General features: G+C 39.1%; 3 protein-coding genes across 4 annotated transcripts; 2 read left to right on the plus strand and 1 right to left on the minus strand.

The window, feature by feature from the left end:
* The first annotated feature begins 1,136 nt into the window (after nt 1–1,136).
* LOC136442921 (quinone oxidoreductase PIG3-like) lies at nt 1,137–7,941 on the plus strand. Its single transcript, XM_066439951.1, has 8 exons — nt 1,137–1,245; nt 2,149–2,304; nt 4,069–4,204; nt 4,706–4,837; nt 5,356–5,568; nt 5,798–5,858; nt 6,347–6,482; nt 7,037–7,941. Exons 1-8 carry the CDS (start codon nt 1,153–1,155, stop codon nt 7,235–7,237), a joined length of 1,128 nt encoding a protein of 375 aa, XP_066296048.1. The 5' UTR covers nt 1,137–1,152; the 3' UTR covers nt 7,238–7,941.
* On the minus strand, nt 7,882–18,560 carry LOC136442920 (transmembrane and coiled-coil domain-containing protein 4-like). Its single transcript, XM_066439950.1, has 14 exons — nt 18,447–18,560; nt 17,079–17,547; nt 16,687–16,861; nt 16,257–16,284; nt 14,808–14,940; nt 14,258–14,355; nt 13,744–13,887; nt 13,106–13,225; nt 12,462–12,626; nt 11,683–11,819; nt 11,222–11,306; nt 10,685–10,802; nt 10,182–10,299; nt 7,882–9,867 (listed from the first exon to the last, which is right to left on the minus strand). The coding sequence occupies exons 1-14, from the start codon at nt 18,529–18,531 to the stop codon at nt 9,343–9,345; spliced, it is 2,400 nt and encodes a 799-aa protein (XP_066296047.1). The 5' UTR covers nt 18,532–18,560; the 3' UTR covers nt 7,882–9,342.
* A 241-nt stretch (nt 18,561–18,801) lies between these two features.
* LOC136442940 (OTU domain-containing protein 3-like) lies at nt 18,802–24,703 on the plus strand. 2 transcript variants are annotated; one of them, XM_066439981.1, is made up of 9 exons: nt 18,802–18,955; nt 19,814–20,039; nt 20,339–20,487; nt 20,923–21,035; nt 21,325–21,447; nt 21,732–21,917; nt 22,200–22,290; nt 22,496–22,722; nt 23,097–24,703. In XM_066439981.1, the coding sequence occupies exons 2-9, from the start codon at nt 19,837–19,839 to the stop codon at nt 23,259–23,261; spliced, it is 1,257 nt and encodes a 418-aa protein (XP_066296078.1). In that variant the 5' UTR covers nt 18,802–18,955; nt 19,814–19,836; the 3' UTR covers nt 23,262–24,703. The 2 variants fall into 2 exon arrangements, with proteins under 2 accessions (XP_066296078.1, XP_066296080.1); XM_066439983.1 differs by having other exon boundaries at nt 18,808–18,955; nt 22,499–22,722.
* Nucleotides 24,704–25,300: the final 597 nt, after the last annotated feature.

Raw genomic sequence — 25,300 nt, forward strand, 5'->3', positions numbered from 1 at the left:
TTGATTATGTTCCAGTCTCTTTGGTAATGTGACTGCTGCATCATCAAGAACCTCGTGGTGAGAGCAATGTGGGCCGGGTTTCTCATGCCATTGAAGCTGCATAAAGATACGCAACCATCATAATGGGATTACGATTGGCTATCCTCACATCTGCTTGAACGTTAGTAGCTTTGTGGACTGCAACGTGTGTTGTGCAGCGCCATCTAGCGACTTCTTACTGAACGAAATAGCGGAACTTCCTGAAGTACTGGAATGGTCAAAGGTCGAACTCGAGCTCCTGCTTCAAGTCCACGCGATCTCAGTGGGGTGGGGGGAAAACCCTGTATAGGTACCCGTACCCGTATAGGTACCCGTATAGGTATACCGGTATACCCCTTTTGGGGCCCCAACAAGCCAGGAAACACGCTATAACGTCCGCCATATGGGGCACCCAGAACGGGTTTTTTTACGGTCTCCACATTGATATAAGACACAAACAGTTGACTATACTCGGTCAGAAAATAGCTGAACAATCATATTTTAGGATCTTTTTATTTCTATGAAGGACAGAGTTTGGGAAAATACGGAATTTGCGAATTACGAAGTTCGTACGGAGAGCCTGTCAGAACTAGCCAATAACTCGCAATAAGTGGCTACTTTCCGGCTGTCATGCATGGCGGACCTTCCATACATCGAGAACGGCGTTTCCTGTAGGTTTTACGCAGGTTTTATGGCAGCTCCAGCCAAACAGATCATAAGTATTACATCTGAAGATAATAAAAAGCGGAAAGGTTGATAGTTTGTGTTTTTTTTCTATTTCTTTTCAGAACGGGTTTAGTTGAAAGGTCTCCGAGATCGGTGCTCGCACGTTCTGACAGGCTTCCGTATTTTCCCAAACTCTGTCCTTCATAGAAATAAAAAAAAATAAAAAAATATATGATTGTTCAGCTATTTTCTGACCGAGTATGGTCAACTGTTTGTGTCTTATATCAATGTGGAGACCGTAAAAAAACCCGTTCTGGGTGCCCCATATGACGGCCATCATACTAGCGTGTTTCCTGGCTTGTTGGGGCCCCTAAAGGGGTATACCGGTATACCTATACGGGTACCTATACGGGTACGGGGACCTATACAGGGTTTTCCCCTTACCCATCTCAGTGCGCCGTACGTCCGATGCTTGGAGTGGTGCAGAGACATTGCAGACAGCTGCAGCCAGGCTTATCTCACGTTTTATTCGGCGTTTTGCTGAGCAGACTGTGCACGAAGGTGTGTATGATTACTGTATACCTGTCAAGTTGATAGTGGTCAGGTGTACCAAATGTGCATGATTCTGAGTGAGTGAGTATAACGTTACAGTTTACATGTATATGGTGAGAGTTGCTTTACGTGGCCCTCCGTGTAGTATCACACTTTTAATATAGATCATTATACAATCAGAATGAAATGCTAGGAAGCCAACATTTGCAGGGGAATGTAGAATATTTCCCTTCCAAAAAGGGCTTTCCAAAAGATTTCAGTTGCCCTTTGAGTGACCATGGAGGAGGCACTAATGCTTTGAGTTTTTGTTTGCTATACACTTACTTTAAGAGCCAAGGCAGGTAGCGGAAGACACAAGGTTCCCATGACTCAGCAAATCTGGGCAGAAGTAGGACTCCCGGCCATAGGGTGCCAAGACCTTCCGGGGAATCATCTGTGATTGAATTTGAAGCCTGTGGCACTCAATATGTACTTATCACATAACAATTGTTCACGGCAACTTCCTGCAAAACTTGACATATTATTCAATAACTTATTTGGGTATTTTTTTGTTTGATTCATTAGACTTCACAGTAATTTTCTTGAAATTGTATCTTTTGTGTTACTAAGATTTGTTAATAATGAATTTCTTTATGTAAAGTCACACAGCCTGACCTGATGCTCCGCAGAAGTTGTTTGATCCCTAGAAAAAATCGTATAAGCCAGAGTTCAGGATTTGACCTGCTCATGCACACTGTGAATCAGTATTATGGGTAACATGTCAACGTTGATGGCCCAGAGACAAACCGTCTGAACATGTACACATATCAAGCATCAGGTCTTACAAACTACTTTGCAAATTTGGGGCCTTGGTTTCACCTTTGACCTCACTCATGCACAGTTGAAACCTGATGAACCAGCTTGTTGTTCCAGACCACAGCCATGAGTGATATGCAGGCAGTGGTGCTGCAGCAGGCAGGAGGTCCTGACAACCTGTCGGTGGGAAGGGTGGCCAAACCCCAACCACAGTCTGGAGAGGTTTTACTGAAGGTGTTCGCCACAGCAGTCAACAGGGCAGACACCCTGCAGGTATGTGGAGGGGGGAGGATTGCTCCATTTTCAAAGTTGCAGTCGAACCGCAGAGCTCTATGCGCATCGGTTCTGCGCAGCCTTCTCTAAGACGGCTTTTTCCGGGTCACGGCCGGACCCGGGTTGGACCCTGCTGCATGGGTGTGAACAACTACCTGTGGTGCAACAAAAAGACCTCAGACCTATATAATGTTTACACTTTTTCACATCTACAGGACTTGCCTGGTATAACCATGTAGATATTTCGTGCATTGTAAAAAGACATCGAACGCTGTGGCCTTCGAAACATTAAGAATATTTGGTCAGTTTATTTGTGTTTGTCTTATTTACAGTTCACCTGGAACCAACTAGATATTTACATCGCGTGATAGCCCATTTCCTCATCTTTAAATTGATACCAAAGTTCCTAGGACAATTTAACTGGTTTTGCCCCCGAAAAAACTGCGACAATGTCTACCTTGCGGTGGTGAAATTTCTGCCTAGTTCTAGCTACCGATGCGTGCACTCCTGCGCTTTGGATACATTTCGATACATTTCGCGTGGCATAACAAAGCCCATTTTTTGTAAATTAGAAGCTGTATGAACGCGGCTACCACATGCAATATGATAATTGACATGATAACAGTCAAGTACAGACAGACAGAGGTTTTAGTACAAGGTACCTGATATTTACAAAATAGTCAAATTTGAAGTCAATCACTTCGAACTCCTGCGTTCGAACGACCGAACCCAGCCAGTACGTTCCATTTTCCTGCCGCGGGGGTCAGGCGAGGTCAGGTGCAATGTTGCAACTTTCAGCCGGTGTTGGGAACGTTGATGAAACTTACGGCTCAAGTTTTGCCGTCTAAAATTAATATTCTGAAACATTTCCAAATAAGACTAATATCATCTTGAAGCCAGGAAAAGTGAGATTCATATGCAAGTTGACCAATGCCATTAGATAAGCTTTGAGTTCTGTAAAGCATGGTAAAAGGACATTGTGTTTGTCTTCTTCTTCAGAATAAGACGCCCTGCAAGTTGACCTCTTGTTAGTTTTTTTGGGGGCAAAACCGGTTCCCATAAAATTATCCAAGGGATTTTGGTATCAATTTAAAGGTGAGGAAATGGGCTATCAGGTGATGTAAATATCTAGTTGGTTCCAGGTGAACCGTCAATGATACACGCACAAATATACTGACCAAAAAATGGTCAATGTTTCGAAAGCCACAGCGCTCGCTGACAATTTGCTGTGCACGAAATAACTACATGGTTATGTTGGGCAGATCCTGTAGATGTGAAAAAATATAAACATTATGTAGGTCCGAGGTCTTTTTGCTGCCGACAGGCGGTTGTTTACACCCATGCAACGGGGTCAAATCGTGCCGCGGCAAACGCCGTAAAAAAGAAAATAAAGCGTTCTACGGTGACCTGTGGTTCGACTGGTTGGGACTAATGGGGGAATTGGCAAAGTTTTTTCCAAACTGAGAATTGTGTGAGTCACTGTGAGTCAAAAACAAGTTTGATCAAGGATTCAAACATTTACCTTGAAGTTCTTAATTGCCATCACTACTAATAAACGCCATTGTGTTACAGTAAAGTTTGTTTCAACTTTTACTCTTACGGCTATGTTTGATAGAACTTAATCCCTGCCATCAGCCTACTACCGGTAGTACTAGAGTTACTTCAAATTTAACTTTCGAAAATTCTATGATTAAAAGCAGTTGGCACATTGTTCAGTGTTTTGTCCTACATGACATCGAGCTCTGTGCTGGTTGTATCTTGTAGAGAAAGGGCTTGTACCCGCCGCCAAAGGGAGCGAGTGACATACTTGGCCTAGAGGCTGCTGGGAAGGTGGATGAACTTGGTCCTGACTGTAAAGGACGCTGGAAACATGGTGATAAAGTGATGGCACTGCTACCAGGTGGGTAAACTATAAGTGCATGTATCTATTTTTGGTTAGGGATGTCCCTTGAGGAAGAAAGAGTAAGGGTTCTCCCAGTGGTGTGAGTGGATCAAATAAATCCATCCCGAAATGCAGCTTGTATATTTCAGTACAAACCTGGTTTGTTTCGTCCATGAGGCAGTCTACCGGGTATTGCAATACATTACATTTTTTTTATGACTGACCCGAGTCCTATACTAATACGGTACTATTCATAGTCCTTTTTCAACTTGCATGTATCTGCTGTTGTCCCAAAGTAATTGAACACAACACCATAAAATTTCCCTGGCGTGCACTGATAAACCTGGGCAAACTGCCGCCCCGAATGGGTTAGACCCACCAGGCAAATCATCTTGCCGCCTGTGTTACACATCTCTCATTGCCAGGGGCTAATTGGCCTCCTCCCCAAGTTAGTCAGCGGGGCAGCTCGTAGGAGTGCCATTTAGTCAGGCTAGTCATCTTGCTGCTATGCCAATGCAGGAGGTGGCAATGCTGAGTTTGTGACAGTTGATGAAGACCACCTGATGGCCATACCTGAGGGGATGACATACCAGGAGGCGGCAGCTATCCCTGAGGTCTGGCTCACTGCCTACCAACTTCTCCACTTTGTGGGTAAGAAAACAGCATCTGTTCTTTATAGTTATGTCATACCAGGGCCGGGATCACGTTGGTATACTGGTGTCTTGGACCAGTCCTTATTTTACCGTATTGCACGGGCTTCAAAGTTGTGTTGGACGGGCTGCCATCGAGTGATTCGAACACAATTCATGGCATTTTGCATAGAATGAAATTTTACTTGAATGGACATTAGTGTTTGGAGCCCTCCTAATACATTATGATAGCTCTTGGTCATCATACATGTGTGTATATGGTAGCCAGTATAAACATGTATATACAGCTATGATTTTTTTTACGGTTATCTAAATGTTTGACAAAGCAAACGTGTTGAGCCCACCCATTAGGCATGAGAAAGCTGCTAGGGGCATTGTTAACCCTCTGAAATGTTGTTTTCTCACATTTTGAGGGACAAATTCCATCCCCTTCCCTACACAGTATATTCTGTTGCTGGAAGCTAGCAACATACATGCCAGAAAATCCTCCATTTTCATAACTTTGCCTTGCAATTGTAGGTGGGTTGCAGGAAGGGGAGACTGTTCTGATCCATGCTGGCGGCAGTGGGGTGGGTACGGCTGCCACGCAGCTGTCCCGACTGGCGGGCGCTCGTCCAATCATCACGGCCGGTACTCCAGACAAACTACAGAAGGCCACAGACCTCGGAGCGGTCACTGCCTTTAACTACAAGGAGGGAGAGTTTGCACAGAAAGTTCTTGATGAAACCAATGGTAATTAAATGAGTTTCTGTATGCCCTTTCCGTGAGATGACATAGACTTCCTGCAACTTATGATCCACTGCTCACCGAGTCACATGTTCTATCTGCACTTTTATTATATGAAACAGAGAATGATTATCAAAATTAGCTGCTAGATATTCTGCCATATTTGGAGTCATTTATGGCAACACCTCAGGCCTGGGGTGGAGTTGATTGATTCCTTATATTTTTGTTTCTCCAGGAAAGGGAGTGGATGTAATATTGGACTGTGTTGGTGCCTCCTTCTGGCAGCAGAATGTCAGGTAATATCACTGTTAGCTATAGGTTCTGCCATAACATCTCATTACCTGTACATTAGACATAGACCTGTAACTTACTACTAAATGATGTTGACAGTAACAATGCCTGATTTGGAAATAACAAGGACATGATGCCCTTGGTGAGTAGTACACATGAAGTATCTAGTGTGCTGTGCTTCAAATGTTACTAGACACACCAGAAAAACATTCAATTTGTCACTACTGTGTCTTTTCACTTTAACAAGGAGTAAGAAAACTATGCAAGAATTACCAAAAGCAAGGTTGGCAGCAGCTGCAGTACTAGCTTTGCCCAATAGGAGGAGCAGGATCTCAACCCCCATGGATGATCCAAAGCCTTGATCACTACAATCTGAAGTACCGGTATATGTCTCCTCACAAATGTGGCTTGGCTATCCCCATCATTAGTACAAATGAGATGCCAAATGGCTGCCTCATCTAGGACAAGGTTAAAGAACAGGTGTTTTTTTCAGGTGTTTGGCCTTAGAGGGCAGGTGGGTGCTGTATGGACTGCTGGGAGGAGGAAGTATCGATGGGGACCTTCTGTCCCAGGTTCTCAGGAAACGTATCAACCTGCTAGGAACCACTCTAAGGACCAGGAGCAAACAGGTCCGTCTTAGTTTCAAAATGGTCTTGAAACATTATTCAATCCTAATTTGAAAAAAAAAGGCCATTTTGAATCCATTCACTTCAATTCAGCTGCTTTGAGAAGCTGATGTGTTTAAAGTTTGTGGTTGAAACAGTTCTGTAGTAAAGTTGTATTACAGAACACATTTGCTTTTTTGTGATTTCGCAGTAAGAGGTCACTGTGAAAACCACAAAAATAAGACCTTTCAAGATTAAAAGTATTATCACATTTCTACATTTAAAAGTTTTACAAACAAAACAAAATATGACATTTGACCGTTAAATCGTAGGCTTGAGTGCTTTCTAAAAAATGTGACAATTGTTACCAACTTTTTACCAGTTATCCTACCAATTTTATAACACACATCAGTGTTATTCCTATACATAAACCTTGATATTGTATATAATATACAAGCTTATATCCTAATAAAGAAGCCTTTTGCCTCCTGTTTCATAAACCTTGCCTGCAAAGTAATCGGGTAGTAAAAGATACAGGTTATCAATCTCATGTGCGTCATTCTGAATTTATTCTCCAGTACAAAGCATCCTTGGTGAAGTCGTTCTCTGAGCGTGCGCTGCCTCATTTTGTCTCTGGAGGGTCGGTTCAACTGAGACCCATCATCGACAGGGTCGTCCCTCTACAGGACATCAGCCAGGCGCACAGCTGCATGGAGGACAACAAGAACACAGGGAAGATAGTCCTATCTGTTAGGGAAGATGAGCGCGATGAATTGTAAGAGACTGATACGCTTCATTACACGTTCATGTGCATTTTGTATGTGTAGGTTTGTATATGGGTCAGTGACGTCATGCTTGTCTCGAGCATTGATGTTTATGACCTAGGGCAACGAGATGCTACTGCAGTAAGAATTAGTTCCATGCTTAGATGAGTGGCCCCTTACGGCCTTGCACTGAGCGAGTTCGTTAAAAAAAAATAGAATGGTTATTCCTTTGTATACAATTGGTTTAAATATATGGAGGTGTTCAGAATACTGATAATAATTAGTTAATGATAATGTGGTGATTTTCTAACAAGGCGCTTGGCTAAAAGTTTTCAAAATAGTTGCAGGGTTATTGCATTTGAGTTTATTATAAGTAGCCAATTGCAATGTGTAGCTAAGTATCAATTATAAAATTGTCCTTCAAATAGAGTTTGAAAAATTACAAACTGTACTTGATATTTTTGGACTATGGATATCTTAGTGGGTGTAGCATATAAAAGAAAGTCCTTCCCACATGCACCATATGGTTTACATAGATATTTTAAATTGATATGGCTTGGCTGGAGGTTAAACCCCAGAGTGCAATGTATATGTCACATCATGAATATCTAGTTTAAAAGTAACAGAATTCAGTCTGCTCGAATTAAAGTAGAAAATAATGAAGGTGTAACATTTGAATACTTTTATTGGAAGCATTAAAGAAATGATGTATCAATCAACCTGGCTCCAAATCTGTCTTAAAGAAATCTCTTTATTTAACCAACAGGCTTACTTTACTGTAAAATTATTCTTTTCACAGAAATGTGAAATTAAATGCAACATTGATTTATAACAATTATCAAGTCATAGCGCTTCAAACATTATTTTAAATAAAGAAGATAACTACTTATCACTTTGTTAATATCATTTGATACCAAGCACATACAGGCAGATGACTGAAAATTACATGTACTTGAAAATATCAAGAAAACTCTCATATGGTACTTAACTTATAAGCTACCTAACCTTTAATTTGTTCACATTTCTGATCACACTCTGCAAAATAGTTTGAATTACACATTTTCACTTCTTTAGCCAGATTTTGATTAATATAAATATTAGACATATATCTACCAGGAATTTACAGTTGATAAATATTTAGACTAAGTGATACATAAACAATATGTTTTGCAGATTATTTTGCGAATATAAAATCTGAATATTCCAAATCAGTACTTTTCTCAATGTTTCTAAAAATACTACATCTAATTCTAAATTCTAAGAATAATCTAGCCAGCACATATAGGCTGCCATACAATTACACATGTGGATACTAGTAGTTACTGTTATATATAAATTTAAATATGTTCTTCTGTTCATGTAATTTTGTTCTTTCATATGAACAAATAGATTTATTCAAGAAGCCCTAATTCTAGCCCTAGAAGATCTAATTCTCTTAATTTTTTACTCCTTTGTGATGTCATAAAAAGTAGAGATCTTTGGCCTCATTAACACTGATTGTCTTAGGTGTCTTCTTATTTGCACCTCTACATATACTACACAAGACAACATCATCTTAACAGTACAAAACTGTATACTATGTTCATTTTTGTTTTGTTTACAAATGTAAAATTTGATACAAGTTGGCTGGCATGGCCTTTTTGTTTTTCCTACTTTGATTTTGTATGAATATGGCTGAATGCACTTAAAGCTGGCTAACTTGGATGGTTTTTTTTTTTACCCAAACACTCTAAAACATTATAAAGTTTAACATGATTTGATCTTAAAACATTAGCTTTTGTTGAAAATCCACAATTTGGATTTTATAACAATTCCTAGCTCAATGAATGTCTTAGTCTTTTACATTTTGCATTTCTTGCAAAATATATGTCACAAAAGAAACATTTTGGACTAGTCCAGGATTCAAACATTGTTTGGTGCCATCACATATGGCTTTAGGTTGATACATGTACTGAGCTTTCTGCACTTTTCCTTTTGAAATATCAACTTGTACACATCAGACTATCAAAGATTGGCTACTACTAGAATTATTGCTCTTTTGAAGCATTTGGTCCCATAGGAAAGAAGCATCAAACCCTTACTGCAATCTGTAACAGTTAAGACAAGGTTCATTTTGACATTTATTCATGTGTTTTCTGCAATGTTGCACTTTCCTCTTTGGCCTTTGGCATACTTTCCACATCACCTGACTGACTTTGCACTGGAAGACAAACTTCTTCTACATCTTTATCAGTTGCTTCCTGAGATTTTGTTCCCTCACCAACATCTGCATCTATTTCCTCTAATTCTGCTGCTTCTAAGGCACTTTCGATTTCTCCTTCAGTTGTCGTTCCCTCCTCTTGGCCGACATCTTCATTCTTCTTGTGGAACTCACTTGAGTCGTTGGTTGCACCGAGCTCTGCCTTTTCCACGATAAAGAAGTCTGTTTGTGATTTTGTCACCCCTTGCTGTGATTTGTCCTGCAATTCCCCCAACTCCGGCGCGGTGGCGCTCTTGCGTAGGCCGGTGACGCCGTGCTTCTTGCTGCTGTCTAAGGTAACGGTAGCCAAGTCCCACTTGTCCGCAACTCGACATTCTTTGGTCTTCACTCCGACAGCCTTAAGGATGGTGTCCATCTGGTTCATGTAGTCCATGTGGCCACTTACCTGTTGTAAGTAATGGAAAACAAACAACTGTACTTGTAATGATGCGTAAACTGCAGTACCAGCAAATACCTGTAGAGGGCAGTTTTGAGTCACTTGCATTTCTATGGGCAAAGTGTGGCCAGTACTACTTTTTTTTTTTGGCAACATTAAAAATTGCACAAGTGCATAATAAGCCACCTTACTACGCTGGGATCTAAAGACAAATTTCTTTACTTTGCAACAATGATTATAGAATAAACAAAGTTGTTAAAAATTCAAGGTCTCCAAATAACCAGCCCCGAAGGCCGGTGGGTTTCTAATGTTGACAAACGTACCACAGAGCTGAGGTCGACGTTGAGCATACGTCTGTTGTCCCACTTCACAGGCCTCAGACCAGCCACACTCAGCTGCACTGAGGATGTTCTGTACAGGAACTGTAGCAACCAGTCTCCTCTGGAAAACAAACAGCATTTTTGTAGTATTAAAACTTTTAATGAGACTAAACCATTGCCCAAACACATTGCACTTAATACTTGTGATTAAAAAAAATGGTATAGATACTAGATAATACTTCAGTGTACAGCAAAACACATTACATACAAGAAAATCTTAATACATTGTAGTTACAGTCATACATTAATTTTTTAAGAAGTTGGTGTAACTTGTATCAGGCAACAATTATGATTGACAACTTGTACAAGTCAAGCAAATTTTCACTACTTAATTTTCTCTTGTTACTTTAATCCTACCATACAGTACAAATGAATATTTCACTAATGGTTTGCCTAGTAATATACACAATATGAACAGTACAGTAACAAACCTGGTCAACACTTACCTACAGTAACCATTGATGATCCTGCCAGAGACCAGTCTGTCCATGGGCATCCAGTTCTCAGGCTTGCCATTGATAGGTGCACCCAGAAGAACCACATCCTCTATGATACCCTCACAATCTGAAGTCAAGAATGTAGTGAAAAAAATTTATACTAGATCTAGTCTACCATTTTCTTTTTATGAATTTTCTAAGCCTGGTACCTGAAGAAAAATTAGTGAATACAGGCACTTTATAAACACTGCCTACTAATTAAAACAGTTATACATTTACAAAGTTAATATTTCAGAACAGAAACGTCCCCTTGACAGTTCATTGTTGAAGAAGTTTGAGTTATTTTTCAAAGAAGGTATGCACTAATTATCACTTTAACTTTTATTGTCTAGATATAGAAATTTAGTTCTTTTGGGGTTAATCTTTTGTAGTACCATGAAAGTCCCGTCTTCTGAAGAATTTCAAGTCAAAAGTTCTACAGGTGCACTAAGTTGAAACATCGTAAGTCATATCAAGGGTCGTATTCAAATATTTCTGGCTATTTACCTTTCCTTTTGGCCATCTCCTTCAGACAGTAGAAGATGACTCTGGCACCAAGACTGAACCCAACCAGGGTGACGGGTCTCTTCCCCTGGGGAAATATGAATAGACCATGGTCTTCAGAGAATAATTTCATCAGGTTGGTAGAAGATAGGATATTGGAGTTTTCTTTTTACACAACCAGCTGCAGTAAATCTCACCTGCTGACGTTTTGGTGTCTCTCAGACACCTTTCTCAGAGCTTCTGACTGGAAGTAGCCGAAAAGGTGGCACTTTTGCGGCAAGAACACAATCCCAAATGGGGCTTAGTATGTCACTTTTGATTAACTTTAGAACCAATGTTTTAGATTAGTCTTGTTAGTGTCGTTATATGTTCTGTACCATGCTGTTTTTTTATCTGTATGCCTGTATTTAGCCCGATATGGCATTAGTGTACAATAAAGGGTTATCATTATCATTATCATTAACCTGTTGGTGAGTTAGCAGAACCTCCGCCAGCTGTTTGCCGACCTCCTCTGACCTCTGCAGGCAGACGCTCCAGGGGTTGTCGATGACGTAGGCCGCAGACATGAGTGACACGGGCCACGTTAGCGCTGCCAACAGACCTGTTAACAATGTAGTCAACACTCATGTTAAAGGCTAGACTTCCAGGGGGTTTTCTAAAGAGGGCAACAGGGGCACTGCACCCCCATGCTCTGACCATTCTGTTTGTTAGAATTGAACACTAATGGAGATCTTGATAAAACATGCACCCCCTTATTCAAGGGAGCAGATATAATTCAGATTGACCAGGGATGCTAAAAGGTCACTAAAAGGATGCTATGTGGCCACAGTCTTCAACTGTGACCTGTCTGACAGCTATTTTCCCCCTCAAGAAGCATTAGAATGGCGCCTTTTCGATCACATTTTAATCAATTCTCTGCAAAATTCAGAGAACCAAAAGAAAAACCAAAATTGGTATGGCCCAATACCTTAAATCCTGAAATGTTCATGGTGGTTGAAATTTTGCAGTTTTCATAATGACCCCTTCACCATCAAATCTTGACAATGAATAATATTAAGTGTTTCCATTGTATAATATTATTGTAACAGTACTACTGTATTGCAACACTGTAAAATGTTTCAACTGCAAACTTAAATCTCAGCAAATACCTCCTGTGCCCTCTCACCGAGAAATCAAGTCCCTACGAAAATAACTGAATCTACAGTTACCGTATACAATATGACACAAACGACACTTAGCCTACCAGCCAGAACAGTGTACTTCAGGGCCTCCTGTGCAGCAGTGGTCACCAGACTACTGACGATGTACTCAAAGGCTCGCCCCAGACTCAGCAGGTACTTGGCCTCCCACCTCAGACAGTACTGCTCCTTAGACTGCAGTAGGGTCTCCCAAGGAGCAGAGAAGTTGTCTTGGAAAAAAAAAGTGAAATTTAAGGTGATCTTGATCCAGTCTAGCTCACTGAAGAGCTAATTGTTCACTGGTTGTGATGGAGAAGACAGCTAGTATGGACAGTACTAGTATTTCCATGTTTATTGTTACAGTAGTACCAGGGAAATTCCCTGCTTTTTTGATGAGCACAATGAATAGGGGACCACATCTTAACACCTTGTCCTAAAGACTGACCCTCTCCTGTAGCATGCATGTCAAGTGAGCGACAGCAGCCAGGATTCGAACTACCAAACTATATATCCAGAGGAATTGCATGTTTGTGGTAACAAAATAAGTAAATACAGCATAATTCTATTTTGGCCTTATGTCTCTCCAGGGACGAAGAGGATTAGTAAGTAAGTACCAGTACAATGGCATTCAGTTTTTGGATCTGTCCCTAAAAGATTTTCATGGTAGCAGTTATGTATGCAGCCGTAATCAAGATTTAATTCAATTTACCTGGTTTGTCTGACCGTAGCCAACCAGAGACAGCGATGGTGATGTGGAGTTGGTTTCCTTCAGTCAGTGGTTCAAATTCAAACTGTTCTACTGCTCCAACCCTCTTCTTCATCTTGTACCCTATACAACATAATGGTAAAGTCGAACCTATCTATATATATAGTAGTTACCATTCAAGTCACTTGAAGAAAGTGGTCACAGTAAAGACAGCCGGTCACTATAGACCACTATAGACAGGATTCTTCAGTTAAAAACCATTGCTGATCATGATTTACACACTTCTGTATATCTAGGCCAATACATAATTATATAACTCCATACAAACAAGAAACTGTAAAATACCAACTTAAGATTATCAACATATGTAGCTGTATAACAAACATACCATGTACCTCTGATTGTGTATTCTCTCAATAGTGCATACATGTACATGTAGCTTAGAATCTATGACATTGTGTAGATTGCATTAAATTAATATAACTAGACAGTATACTGCCTTATTCAATGTGTTTTGCTCTACACTGTACCTGTTGACTTGACTTTACAAACTGCAAATTAAAGAGTTACTGTAATTTTTCAACTCAACTTCACAAAATATATCTTGGTTTACTATGACTAGATGAAATAGCTCCCTCTACCTGTGAGGCCAGCCCCTGCAGCACCAAATAAGGACGTGATGACAGCCAGCCCAGCGGTGGAGCCCAGAACTGCAGCACTGGTGCCGCCAATGATGGCTCCTGCCCCTGCAGCCACTAGGGGAGCCGCTAGTCCTCCTGTTAGGCCTGGTGAAAAAACGTAATATAATGTTGTTTGTTTATTATACATAACCTGACTTCTGGAATAACACTCCAGTTTTCAGCTGCATGAGACTGCAAGGTTTGCTCCACTGCCACTGGGAGAACCCCTACTCTTTTTGATAAGTGTGGTGTTTTTTTTTAATCACACCCGATGTGTGGCTCTCCTCAACCACAGGACCACCCGCTTTACATCCCCCTCCGAGAGGATGTCAGAAACTACATGTAGGCATACTAATTTTCAAATTCAGAGTTGAGTGAGGAAATACGTGTACAGTGCCTTTCCTAAAGGGCACAATATTATGACCAAAACAAGTGGGTGGCCCAAAAGAAAGAAAATGATCCATGACGTACTTACCTATGAGTGTGCCTCCAACCACTGTGGCCAGTCCAATTGTGACAAACCTCTTCCTTTGCTTCCTCTTCTTTTGTTTCTCTTTCTCCTTCCTTTCTTCCCTGTGATGGAATCGTGCAGACAAGAGAAATTAGGCAGACAAGACAACATCTTTAAATGTATATTTTTCAGATGAAAATTTGGTGAAAAATTTGTACTTCTAGTATGTAACAAATGATGTTGAAATAAGAATTTTCCTAGTCCTTGCTTCCATGTAAGAATCCCTTCCCCCAATGTACATTTAGCATTTGAAAATACATGTTAAGTTTGAAAGCACACAGAAGCTGGGATTTTACATGCAAAGCACTTGATCTCTACCAAAGATCAAGTTCAACCAAGCTCAAGACCCTGCTCGAAGTCACTTGAGAATGTAATGACACTTAAACGTTAAAGGCAGGAATACGTATAGTAAAATTTCATTCTAGAGTCTCATAAACATAATAGTAAAATGATATCTCTGTCTTGCTTGTCTGAGGAAAATCTTGAGATTTTTGATGAAACATGGTACACTCACTCGCTCAGTTCAAACTGGTGTTCCTTCAGACTTTTGACGAGTGATTCCTCGTACGTTTCCACGTCTTCCCACGGCACACGTAGGTACAGCGCTACCTGTTTCAGCAGGCACCTGGTGCGGGCGTCGTAGTCACCTGTGGGCACAAACAAAACAGTCATTGTCTGTATACAGGTGTACAGCTTAAACAATAAGATTATAAGATCACCCTTCCAAGGTAATTGTTCACAATTTACAAGGAGTTGATATTGTTGGCAACTGAATACTAGACAATACTGTCCTATTGTATAATCACATAATGTACATTTATTTCATTTTCAACATTGAACTATGATATTTTCCTCTGCATTTGTAACTTGCAGTAGCCAGAAGGAAACATCAGAGTTTTCGCCAGCTAGCTTCAGATTTCTTTTGATCATCTCAGATCTCACCGAATCTTAATGTTTTTACCTTCTTTTTCTATTAGACCGTTAAAGTTTAGACATGCCAGTTTGTTTGTAAAGATGACAGACTTGCCATTACTTTTATTGGTCATTAAGAACAGGATTCTGATCATGATGTTTTGTGGAGGTGCAATTATAGGATTTGATTCTTCTAAATGATGAATCTAATGATGACTGATGAATGACAAACAACACTTATAGTCTCTACCAGATGTAACTACGCCAGCTATGGTGAGAATAATGCCAGGGGAGTTTGGCTACCAGAGGGTTTCATTCATAGTCTCTACAAGACTACCTACACAGCTATACAGGGAGACTGACTCTACTGGCCAATTATTCCCTTTTTTTGCCAAATTCTATGCCCCATACCCCTAGGCCTGCAGGGAGGCCTGGTGGAGGCTATAACACTTATACCTGACATACAGTGTATGTAATTCTGTTTGAAAAGTTCATAAAGGCGAAAAAGTGAGGATGGATGAAGTAGGGAAAATTCCATACCTTGGCTGCCTGAGACCAGGCAACAGATCAGATTTGGAAAAGTCAGAGGAAAAAAATTCAGATGGGAAAACATTGAAGCATGGAGCAGAAACAGGCATCCAATATCCAACTTCTGATTCTGCTGTTTTGTAAATGCCACATCAATATATAGCATATACATGTGTGTCCAAATACTTGTGCAAAAGAGGATCCATTTACATGTATATTGACTGATTCAAATTAGTAGTTTGGACAGCTTTAATTTCAAACAGTAAAATTGGTATCATAAATGAACATTGATAAGATCCAAAATCACATGAATAAAAGATAAGGTAATATCACAATGCAATTAATGGTAATGATTTTCAGAATCACCTGATAGAGATGAACTTGTGTTTACTTAGGGGTTAAATTGTGCTTTGGCAAAAACAAGATAGCATGCTATGCATGTCATTGTGACTAAGACTTGAGGCATACTACATAGGACAGTGACTAGTATTGTATGTTGAAACCATAGAAGACGATGCCATACCTTCTCTTAAGCCAAACGTTAGTAGGTCCTGTGAAAAAGTAAACAAAAACACAAAGAAAGAATGACATCCTGAAAAATGAGCACTTGAGTGTGATTCTTATGATAAATACATGACTGTGTATGTCATCAGCATGAAATTGTTCAATAAACAACATTATCATTCAGCGAAAAAAGAAAATAAGCTAACAGTGTAAGTATCAAACAACAAGTTGAAATGAAAAAAAGAAGTATACAATGCAGCAATAGTTAATTGACTAATTAATTAACCCATAAATCTACCCAATACAATATTTCCTATCCACTTTGCAATGGGAGTTGATCATCTGATACTGAGATGTTCTTCATTCATGAAAAAACTAATGATTAAAGAATGTTCTAAACATGGAACAATTGGCTTTGCCCCTGAGGTGACGCCAAAATAACAACTTACCTGCACCAAGGGAAAGGCACTTGTTTCCAGGTACGGTTCTTTCACTAAGGTGTCTACGAGAGAGGCGAGGCATTCACTGCCCATGCCATGTTGGAATGCCTCCATGGAAGCCTCCACGGACTCGGGAAGTTCCAGGTATTCCCGGAGGGAACGTAGGAAGTTCTTCTTCCACTGCCTAAACAAATGGATGGACAAATTTCTGTAATTCAAAATCACAAAACAACTAACTTTCCAAATTCTACTCAAAGCCCACAAAAATTAATTACATTGAGATTACAATATACATCAACTTTTTAATGATTTTCATCCCTAATCATTTGATACTACATTGCTAAGTAAGTACTATGCTAAAAACATGATATGAAAAATTTTTCTTGCCCAATTTTTCTTACCTGTCGTACTGAGTCTCAAACAACTGAGCCATGGAAATGGCACATAGAGCTGCATAAGAGAAGTGAGATGCATCAGATATCTTCTTAACAATAGGCTCAACATCCAGGTGTGACGGTCTTTCTCGGACTCGTCCTGTAGTTCTGTCATTGTAGGCATCTTCTTTTGTCCTAGACAACTGTTGGTCATGTTCTGGTTCAACGTTTGAGTCTCCTGGCCTAGAGATATCTGTAGTAGATTCTTCTGACTGTGTTTGTGGTAAAATGCTTTCCATATTTTGGGCGTGTTCGGCTTTGCTTGGCAGTGCACTTTCTCCGTTTTCTTCTAATGATTCCCCGATGGAAAACTGACTAGTAGCAAGAACAAGGTCTTGTTGTTCGTCATTGTTTGTTTCTGTGGTCAATTTATTTCTTTCAAAAGAGTTGTTTGTGGCTTCTGCTGGCTGGGATGGTATAAGATCGCTGTCTGTTCCTGAAGGAAAGATAATAAACATTTATTTCAGACTGCAAAATACACATAGAAATAATTTCGGGACTGGAGTAAATTGCCAAACCAATTGAACACACTTCACAAGTAATATTGATGGCAATTGTATACGCTGTGATTGCTGTCCTAATTGTATTACGGTATCAGTGGCTCAATCTTCTCGCTTGCATGCTAACCACAAAAAATTGAGCCAGCGGTTACTACAGAGGATGGTACCCAGAATGGCATCAACCCTAAAAAAATTGAAAAACTATGCTTAAAGTAAATCTCAGATTTTTACTTTTGAAAGATGCATCCATATCATATTCCTTTAACATTTTGTCTCCGAATCCTTTATTTACATATTGCTTCATGTAGCTTAACAGATTGAAAAATATAATGTTATAACTCTTCATATGTGCATGATGACTTTGGATACCCGGTAACTGACATATTACAAAATATTGTATTTGATCATATTTCATGCTAATAATTCATTTTTCACATCTTATAGTAGCTAGGAGGTTTTGATAAAATCTCCTTGATAGTAGCCCATATAAATTTGCAAGTTCATGGTTCTTTTGTCTTTATGATATTTCACCATATGGAAAAAACAATTTTTACTATTGATAAAAGTAATACCAGATTGCTTGCTGGGCCAGATATGTTTCAAATTTGTGCCAAATTTGTACCTCTATGGCTCAGTGGGAAGTACTTTGATCGCATCATTAATATCAACCAATTTTAGCCAAGTTCGACTTTTTTCCGCAATCAAATTGACGAAATCAAATGGTGCAGAAGTCTTGGTGCATATCAACATTGTGAGTTCAGCAACAATTCCAAGCCAACTTTTACTACAAATGTTACAATAGCTAGTTCAGGTAATTATAGGCTTTTCCCCTCACCATTGTCTGTTGTTCTTCCCTCGGTATCTTCAAAAGAAGAAGATTCTTCGTTCTGCTTACCTGATGGATCACCTGGGTCGGCCATTAGGATGGGCTAATCTACAATTTATCAGGGGGGGGTCATTGCTTTATATGTGTTGATAATTTCTTTTAATATGCATGAAGGTATTTCTAAACAAGATTCAATCTTATTTATTGATAGTTTGCTATAATAAATCATATGTTAGAATATTATTTAGCATACACTCATGTACTACGAAAAATCTATCTTTTGCACTTAACTCTTTTGAACTTGGTATCGTCGTTATGACTTCCGGTATGTTGACCTTTAACCCGACTTATTTTCCCCGGAAACAGATGTTCTGTTGTACATTCCGTCTACTAATGGCAAATAACAACAAAAATGTCGCATTTTAAAACATTTTTAAGACATTTTCCTTGCTCTTAGGGACTCTACATATTTGACTATACATTGGGGAGGACTGACAGAGAAGGAAGATTTTGGCTCGGTGAGTTTGCATTGTAAAAATTTGTTGAAAAATTGCGCACTTATCATCTTATGACACTGTTGAGAAAATTGTTACAAACTCTGATGCAACTACGGTTGCAGATAGTGATACATGTATGTTGGTATGCTTATTTTCTTATGGACAGACATATAGAAGTGTCAGTTTGCATGAGGTAGAGCACACTGAAAAGCTTGTTTTTTTTTTATGTGCGTATCTAATATGTAATATACCATTATAATTTTTAACTCGTATTTCATTAGTCCGGTTTCGAGATATGAAAAAAATATGTATTTGTGGGTGGTGCCTTGCTATACTGTTGTGTTGTGGTAACGTCGACGTCAACAATCATATGTCTGATATGATACCATTCACATATATGTAATTTTAGTAAAAGCAACTATCTTTCAACAAATTAGTGATTTGGGAGTAATTTATCGTGAAAGTCTTATTTGTTGTGTTGTTGTTTTTTCTTTCTTTGTTGTCATACTGGCGGAGGGCAAAATGGATTATGTTTTAGACTACCCCCTTAAATTTTGAAGTGGAATGACCCTTAGGTGTGACTGAATAATGTTTTGTAGGTGTGCCATTTATTTTAGGTGTGACCTTATGTGTCAAGAGATGATAAAATCTACTTCATTAACGTACAGAACTTGACTGCATGCTTTGAACAAAGAGAATTACCAGATGACAGTGCTAGTCTGCAAGTCTTTAATGGTACATGTAATTGAAGGTAAAATTACATCACAAAATCTATCGATGTATGATATGATATGAGTTATTTCTCAGCCGTTGTATTATTTGTAAGCTGGAAATGATTTTTTCATGCTGTTGTGAAATTCTGTGTGGTACATTTCACAGGTGGTGTCTTAGATTTTCCCGCCATGTCTCGGAGGGCCAATAAGTCGACCAAGGGTCATCCGTCCAAGCACGAGCAGGAGAGGAAGAGAGACGAGCGAGCGACGAAGGCCGCATACCGGCGGGAGAGGAAGGCGAGGTCGTACCTCGAGGATGACGAGAATTTTGCGGGATTTGCCAATCAGCTGGCTGTGATGGGGTTGAAGTTACGGGACATCCCCGGAGATGGGTGTGTTCTGTGTTTCAGAGTTCTAGCTTAAGTGCATTTTAGCATAACAAGCCACAGTGCTATTGTTTGTGACCTCCACACTAAATTAGTTGCATTACCATTATCTTTCAACTAAGCGTAATGGTACTTTGCAAGAATTTACTTGTGAAAAACGATCCTCCAAACTGACAAAAAGAAAGAGGAAGAAAGGGAGCTTTGTCCACATTTGTCTTTTACCTTTGTATGAAAATTATCTTTAAAAAACTTAACTCTACAGAGTATCATAGGAGTTAAGTAATGGTTGAAAATCTTTGTTGTAGGAACTGTTTGTTCCGAGCGTTGAATGATCAGCTGGAGGGTCACAGTAACAACCACCTGCAGCACAGAAGGGAGGTTGTGGAGTACATCATACAGCACAGACAGGACTTCGAACCTTTCGTAGAGGATGATGTCCCGTTTGACAGACATGGTAAGTTGCGTATAGCTAGACCTAATCTCCAAGCGCATATTGGTAGTCGAAGATTGTAACATTTCAGAAAGTATTACAGTAGTTTTCCAGAACAAAAGGAATTGGATGATTCATTCTGCATATATGGCAGATGGTATGGTTGATATTTTGAAAACTGACAATGCTGCCAGGGCTGAGCCATTGTATTGCCATGTTGCAATTTTAAAAACATGTAGAATTAAGATAGAGAAATAAAAACTGATTAAAGCAGAGAAATTGAATCTGAACTGCTTAAATGGGAACATTTTTTTCTAAATAACTGTGTATGATTTCAAGAAATTGAAAGTACATGTAACTGAAAGTGCTCTTGTAAGACATTGATGATAACTGAAGAGTTGTAAATGTGTCATGTTTAAAAAAATGTATGTATCTGATGTTTTTCCAATTGTGTTACAGTTGCAGAGCTAAGAAAACATGGCACCTATGCTGGAAATGATGCCATTGTTGCTTTTGCCAAACTACACGGCGTCAATGTAGTCATCCACCAGTTAAACAAGCCCCTGTTTCATGTCAGTGAAGCTATGGATTACTTTGTAGCGTTATTGTAATTATGACATTTAACATTGTTGAAATTTAGCCAGCTAGTTTCAGTTTCACATTCCAGGTTCAGTTTTTGGCAGGGGCAGAGCCTTTTTTAAGTATTGTTGCTTTTACTTTGTCATATCAATTTGTCCCAATTGTATGTAAATAACATAATGTGGTTCAAAAATATGTACCCTATGTCCATATCTTGTTGTGTGTAATGTTAAGATTTGTGACTTATATTTACAAAACTTGACATTGTGTCCAAACCCACAGGTCAAGGGAAGTGACCGGAGGGACGCTCCGGAGCTGCATATATCGTACCACAACGGTGACCACTACTGTAGCGTCAGGAGGATAGCCGACAACTCGGACAGACCCGCGAATGTCAAAATTGCAGTCAGTGCAAAATGATATGATCATTATCTTAGAAATATCCCCAACAATTTAGATAATGCTACCTATCATTGCAAACATATATCCCTGTTGTTGTTGTCTTTTAGTGAATTGTCTTTTAGTGATACTAGTATTGCATACTGATTACTGATACTGCATTTACTTTTGTGCTTTTATTTCACTGTAGGAGAGAAAATGCTCATGAGGTTTTCACAATTGAATCAATTCTGTAGTACATTAATTTATGGTGTTTATGTTTATCATGTGTATGTTGTTTCCTCCTATAGCCAGGGGCAGATGAAGAGAGGGGAAGACGCAAGCAGAATGATCAACACACCAACAGGCAAGACTACCACACGGGCTATCCCGTTATCAGTGATTATGGGGGTGATTTCACCGCAGAGGAACTGTCCTACTTGAGTGAAGACAGAACAGATATGGAGGAGTTTGTTATGAACAGTACAGGCTGTCAGGTAAGGCACTGATTTTGGCAACACCCAAGTGGTGGAGACACTCTTGGTAGCAGTGCAATTACAATACAGCAGAGGCAATTACAAAATTCCAGCCGAAATTGTTTTTTTAACCTGTTTTGAATCAATCTGTTTTGATTTTGAAAAAGGATTTTTTTAAGATAAGAAATTGGTACTGCTTTGTAGCCTTTAAGATGAAATCACTGATGGGTTATCTGTTTCCAAACCATCTTTTCAGAATTGTGGAATGTTGCATAGTACATATACCTGTTGCATATGTTGCAGGACTTGCGACTGATTCGTGAAACTCTAGAAGACCATCATTATGATTTGGAGAGCACAGTAGACTTCATCACACAGATCATGTTCCTCAACAGTAAGTCTCTTCAATAATTCCTGGTTTACTTTGTAGATATTAAAGATGCCTGAAAACGCCTTTATAAAATGCCTTTATATTTTCATGGTGTTTTTGAGGTCATGGTAAGGTCATAAAACCACTGTGAACTTAAATGCATTTACAGTAAACTGAATGCAGGATATGATCATCACAGTGTTTTGTTGTCTGGTATATCAAACTACTGTAGGTGAAAATGCCCCTGACATGCCAAAGAAGATCGCTAGGAGTCCTTCCTCAGACTATAACATCAACCAGAGAACAGCGAATGCCCACCTCTGGTCGGAGGATGGTACTGCAAACAGGGTCTTCGGTGGTACAGGGACTGTCAGAAGTACCAGCAGTCACTCCAGCAGTGGTGGAAGTGATAGTAGTAGGGGGGCAGGGGGAGGGGCGAGGGCTAAGGTACAACAGGTGAGTAAACTTGCATTCTTGTGATTATTGTCATAAAGTAACCACAGAATTGTTATAATTATTACACATGAGTGTGTGTTATCATATATATATATATTATACTTAATTTCACAGTCTTTTATATATATTAAAGATAGATGAATTTTCAAATTTTTGCATCTTTGAGAACTAATTCAGATTTTGGTGTGTATTCTCAATGCACGACTGCTAGGGTTGAATATTATATATGCTCCATATAAAGGTCACTTTTAGGGTCAGTATCATTTATAGTTAGCTCATAACCAAAATTAGATGCTAATATTTGATGATAGATTGTGTAAAAAGTTACGAATATAAGCTTTGTGAAGGTTTTCTTTTTTTCTTTTCCCTGGCAGAAGCAAGCTCAAACCAAGCAACGAAGGGGACAGGCAAGATTGGAAAAGAAAAAACGCCAAGAGGAGAGACACAGACAGAGAGTGGTGGGCAACAGTCAACAGGAAGACCAAAATGAAGATGCCAAGACAGTTCTTGTTAAAGACATGAGCTTACTCAGCATATAATAAAGCCATCCAGCAACAATGTATTGTACGGGTTATAAAACTGGTATAACTGTCACATGTACTTTTGCTTGATATGCTGCAAAGAAACAAATATATGTAAGTATCAAACAACAAATATTTTAAAAGTCATTTCCATTGTCTTTGAACATCGTAAATGACAACGTATAGAAATTGTATCTCCTCGCAAAGGCTGTGGCATACATGACATTGGGAACTACAGTGTCTCACCCTTACAACATTTTGTATGAACATCTTATAAGGAGTGTGTTTGCAGTACAAATTCAAAACCTTAGAATAAGTTTAAACTCAGAAATAGGAGATTGAAAGTAGAATCTTGAATGTAATGTTACACAATCTTTTCCTACAATGTTTGCAACTCAAACAAGAAATTCAATGATATAATGGCAATAATACATTGTTAGCTGCATCTTGTGTGCAGCATTGTACTACAAAATGTACTTTAAAACCACACATCAGCTATTTCTTAATGTGTTGACTTCTCACATTAAAGGCTTGTAAATATTCTACTAACTTTTATGCACATTTTGTATAAAGAAAAGAACTCTTTTATCATCTCTGGAAAAAAATAAGCAGAAATAACAATTCAAACTTCTCAATGGTTGTGAGAACAAAGCATATATATCTACTTTCAACATGTGAATTTCTGTGTGACAATCGTTTGTGGCTTTTGGATAAGAATGTGTCATTTTGAGAACGAATTTCCTTACCAACTTACTGTTGTCATATTCATTGCTAATTGTTTAGGACTAGAAAAATGTGGGTGCAAGTAGGTGAGCATCCTTGGTGAGTGTAAGGTTAACACAGTCATTGGTTGTTTTTTTACTGCCTGTAACATGAAGTTAGATGCTATTTAATATGGGTGGACTGCTGATAATCTCCAAGCAGATCTCCACGGTGCGTCGAAAATCGTATATATGCTAGCCAGAGAAGCTCCAGTCAGCCAGATAAGCTTACCGGCTGACCGGAGCTTCTCTGGCTAGCATATATATGATTTTCGGCGCACCGTGGAGATCTGCTTGGAAGATTAGCCCCTAACAGCTTTCTACTAAGTAAAAGGAATTAATTCCATGGCTGTGGAATGCATCAACTCATGGTCTGTAAATATACCTGTATTTTTTCCTTTTGTACCTTGTGAAGCCATAAAACATATTTCTTACAGTTAAATGGCTGTGACATACATTTAACAAACAACATACTGTTTTCAACTTGTGACATGCATCTAACTGTTCACATGTTTTGCAAATGCAAAGAGCCAGCTACTTAAACTGTGTGAGAAATGGGACTTGGTGAGGTTATAGGTTATAGAGTTTGTACAGGTTGCTGCTACCAGTAGATAAAGTGATAAAGGAACACCTATATCTTCAAAAGAGAGGTATTTTTATTTGCACATGAAAAGTAATTAAAGAGGAGCTATAAAAGTATGGAGTGCAGTTGTAATTTCAAGAAGTAGACTACATTTTAGATTATTAACCATACAAACTACAATTAGTTTCATCTAGGTCACACACACAAAAAAAGATGCCAACAACATATTGGTACCATCATGTATTAGGCCACAGCAAGTAATTTTTATGGATGACATCAGCGCGCTCATTAATTTTCGCCTGATTTTGAAATAAAAAACAAGAAATTTCATTGCCCTCCGACGGTGGTCAACATGCCAAAAAATTGTCAAATATGTCGTAAACGTTGACAGTCTAAGGTATTTCATTGCATATGAATACCCAGTGTAGTTCCTGCCCATGATGATATAATAACAAGCTGTTTTCTGCATTTGTTCTAGCAAGGACATTATACAAATAATGGGGGGGTCTAGTTAATTGAGCTGTATACACAAGGTGTTTCATCGCATATGAAAACCCAGTGTAGTTGCTTCAGACTATGGTACAACAATATCTTTTCTGCATTTGTTGTAGTTAGTCTATTGAGATGTATACACATCTACAAGGACATGTTTACTGTTGAATCAAGGAGGTTTTATATTATATATGAATGAATACAGGACTAATACATTGGTT

Source organism: Branchiostoma lanceolatum, chromosome 10 (assembly GCF_035083965.1).
Source record: "Branchiostoma lanceolatum isolate klBraLanc5 chromosome 10, klBraLanc5.hap2, whole genome shotgun sequence".
Classification (NCBI taxonomy): Eukaryota; Metazoa; Chordata; class Leptocardii; order Amphioxiformes; family Branchiostomatidae; genus Branchiostoma; species Branchiostoma lanceolatum.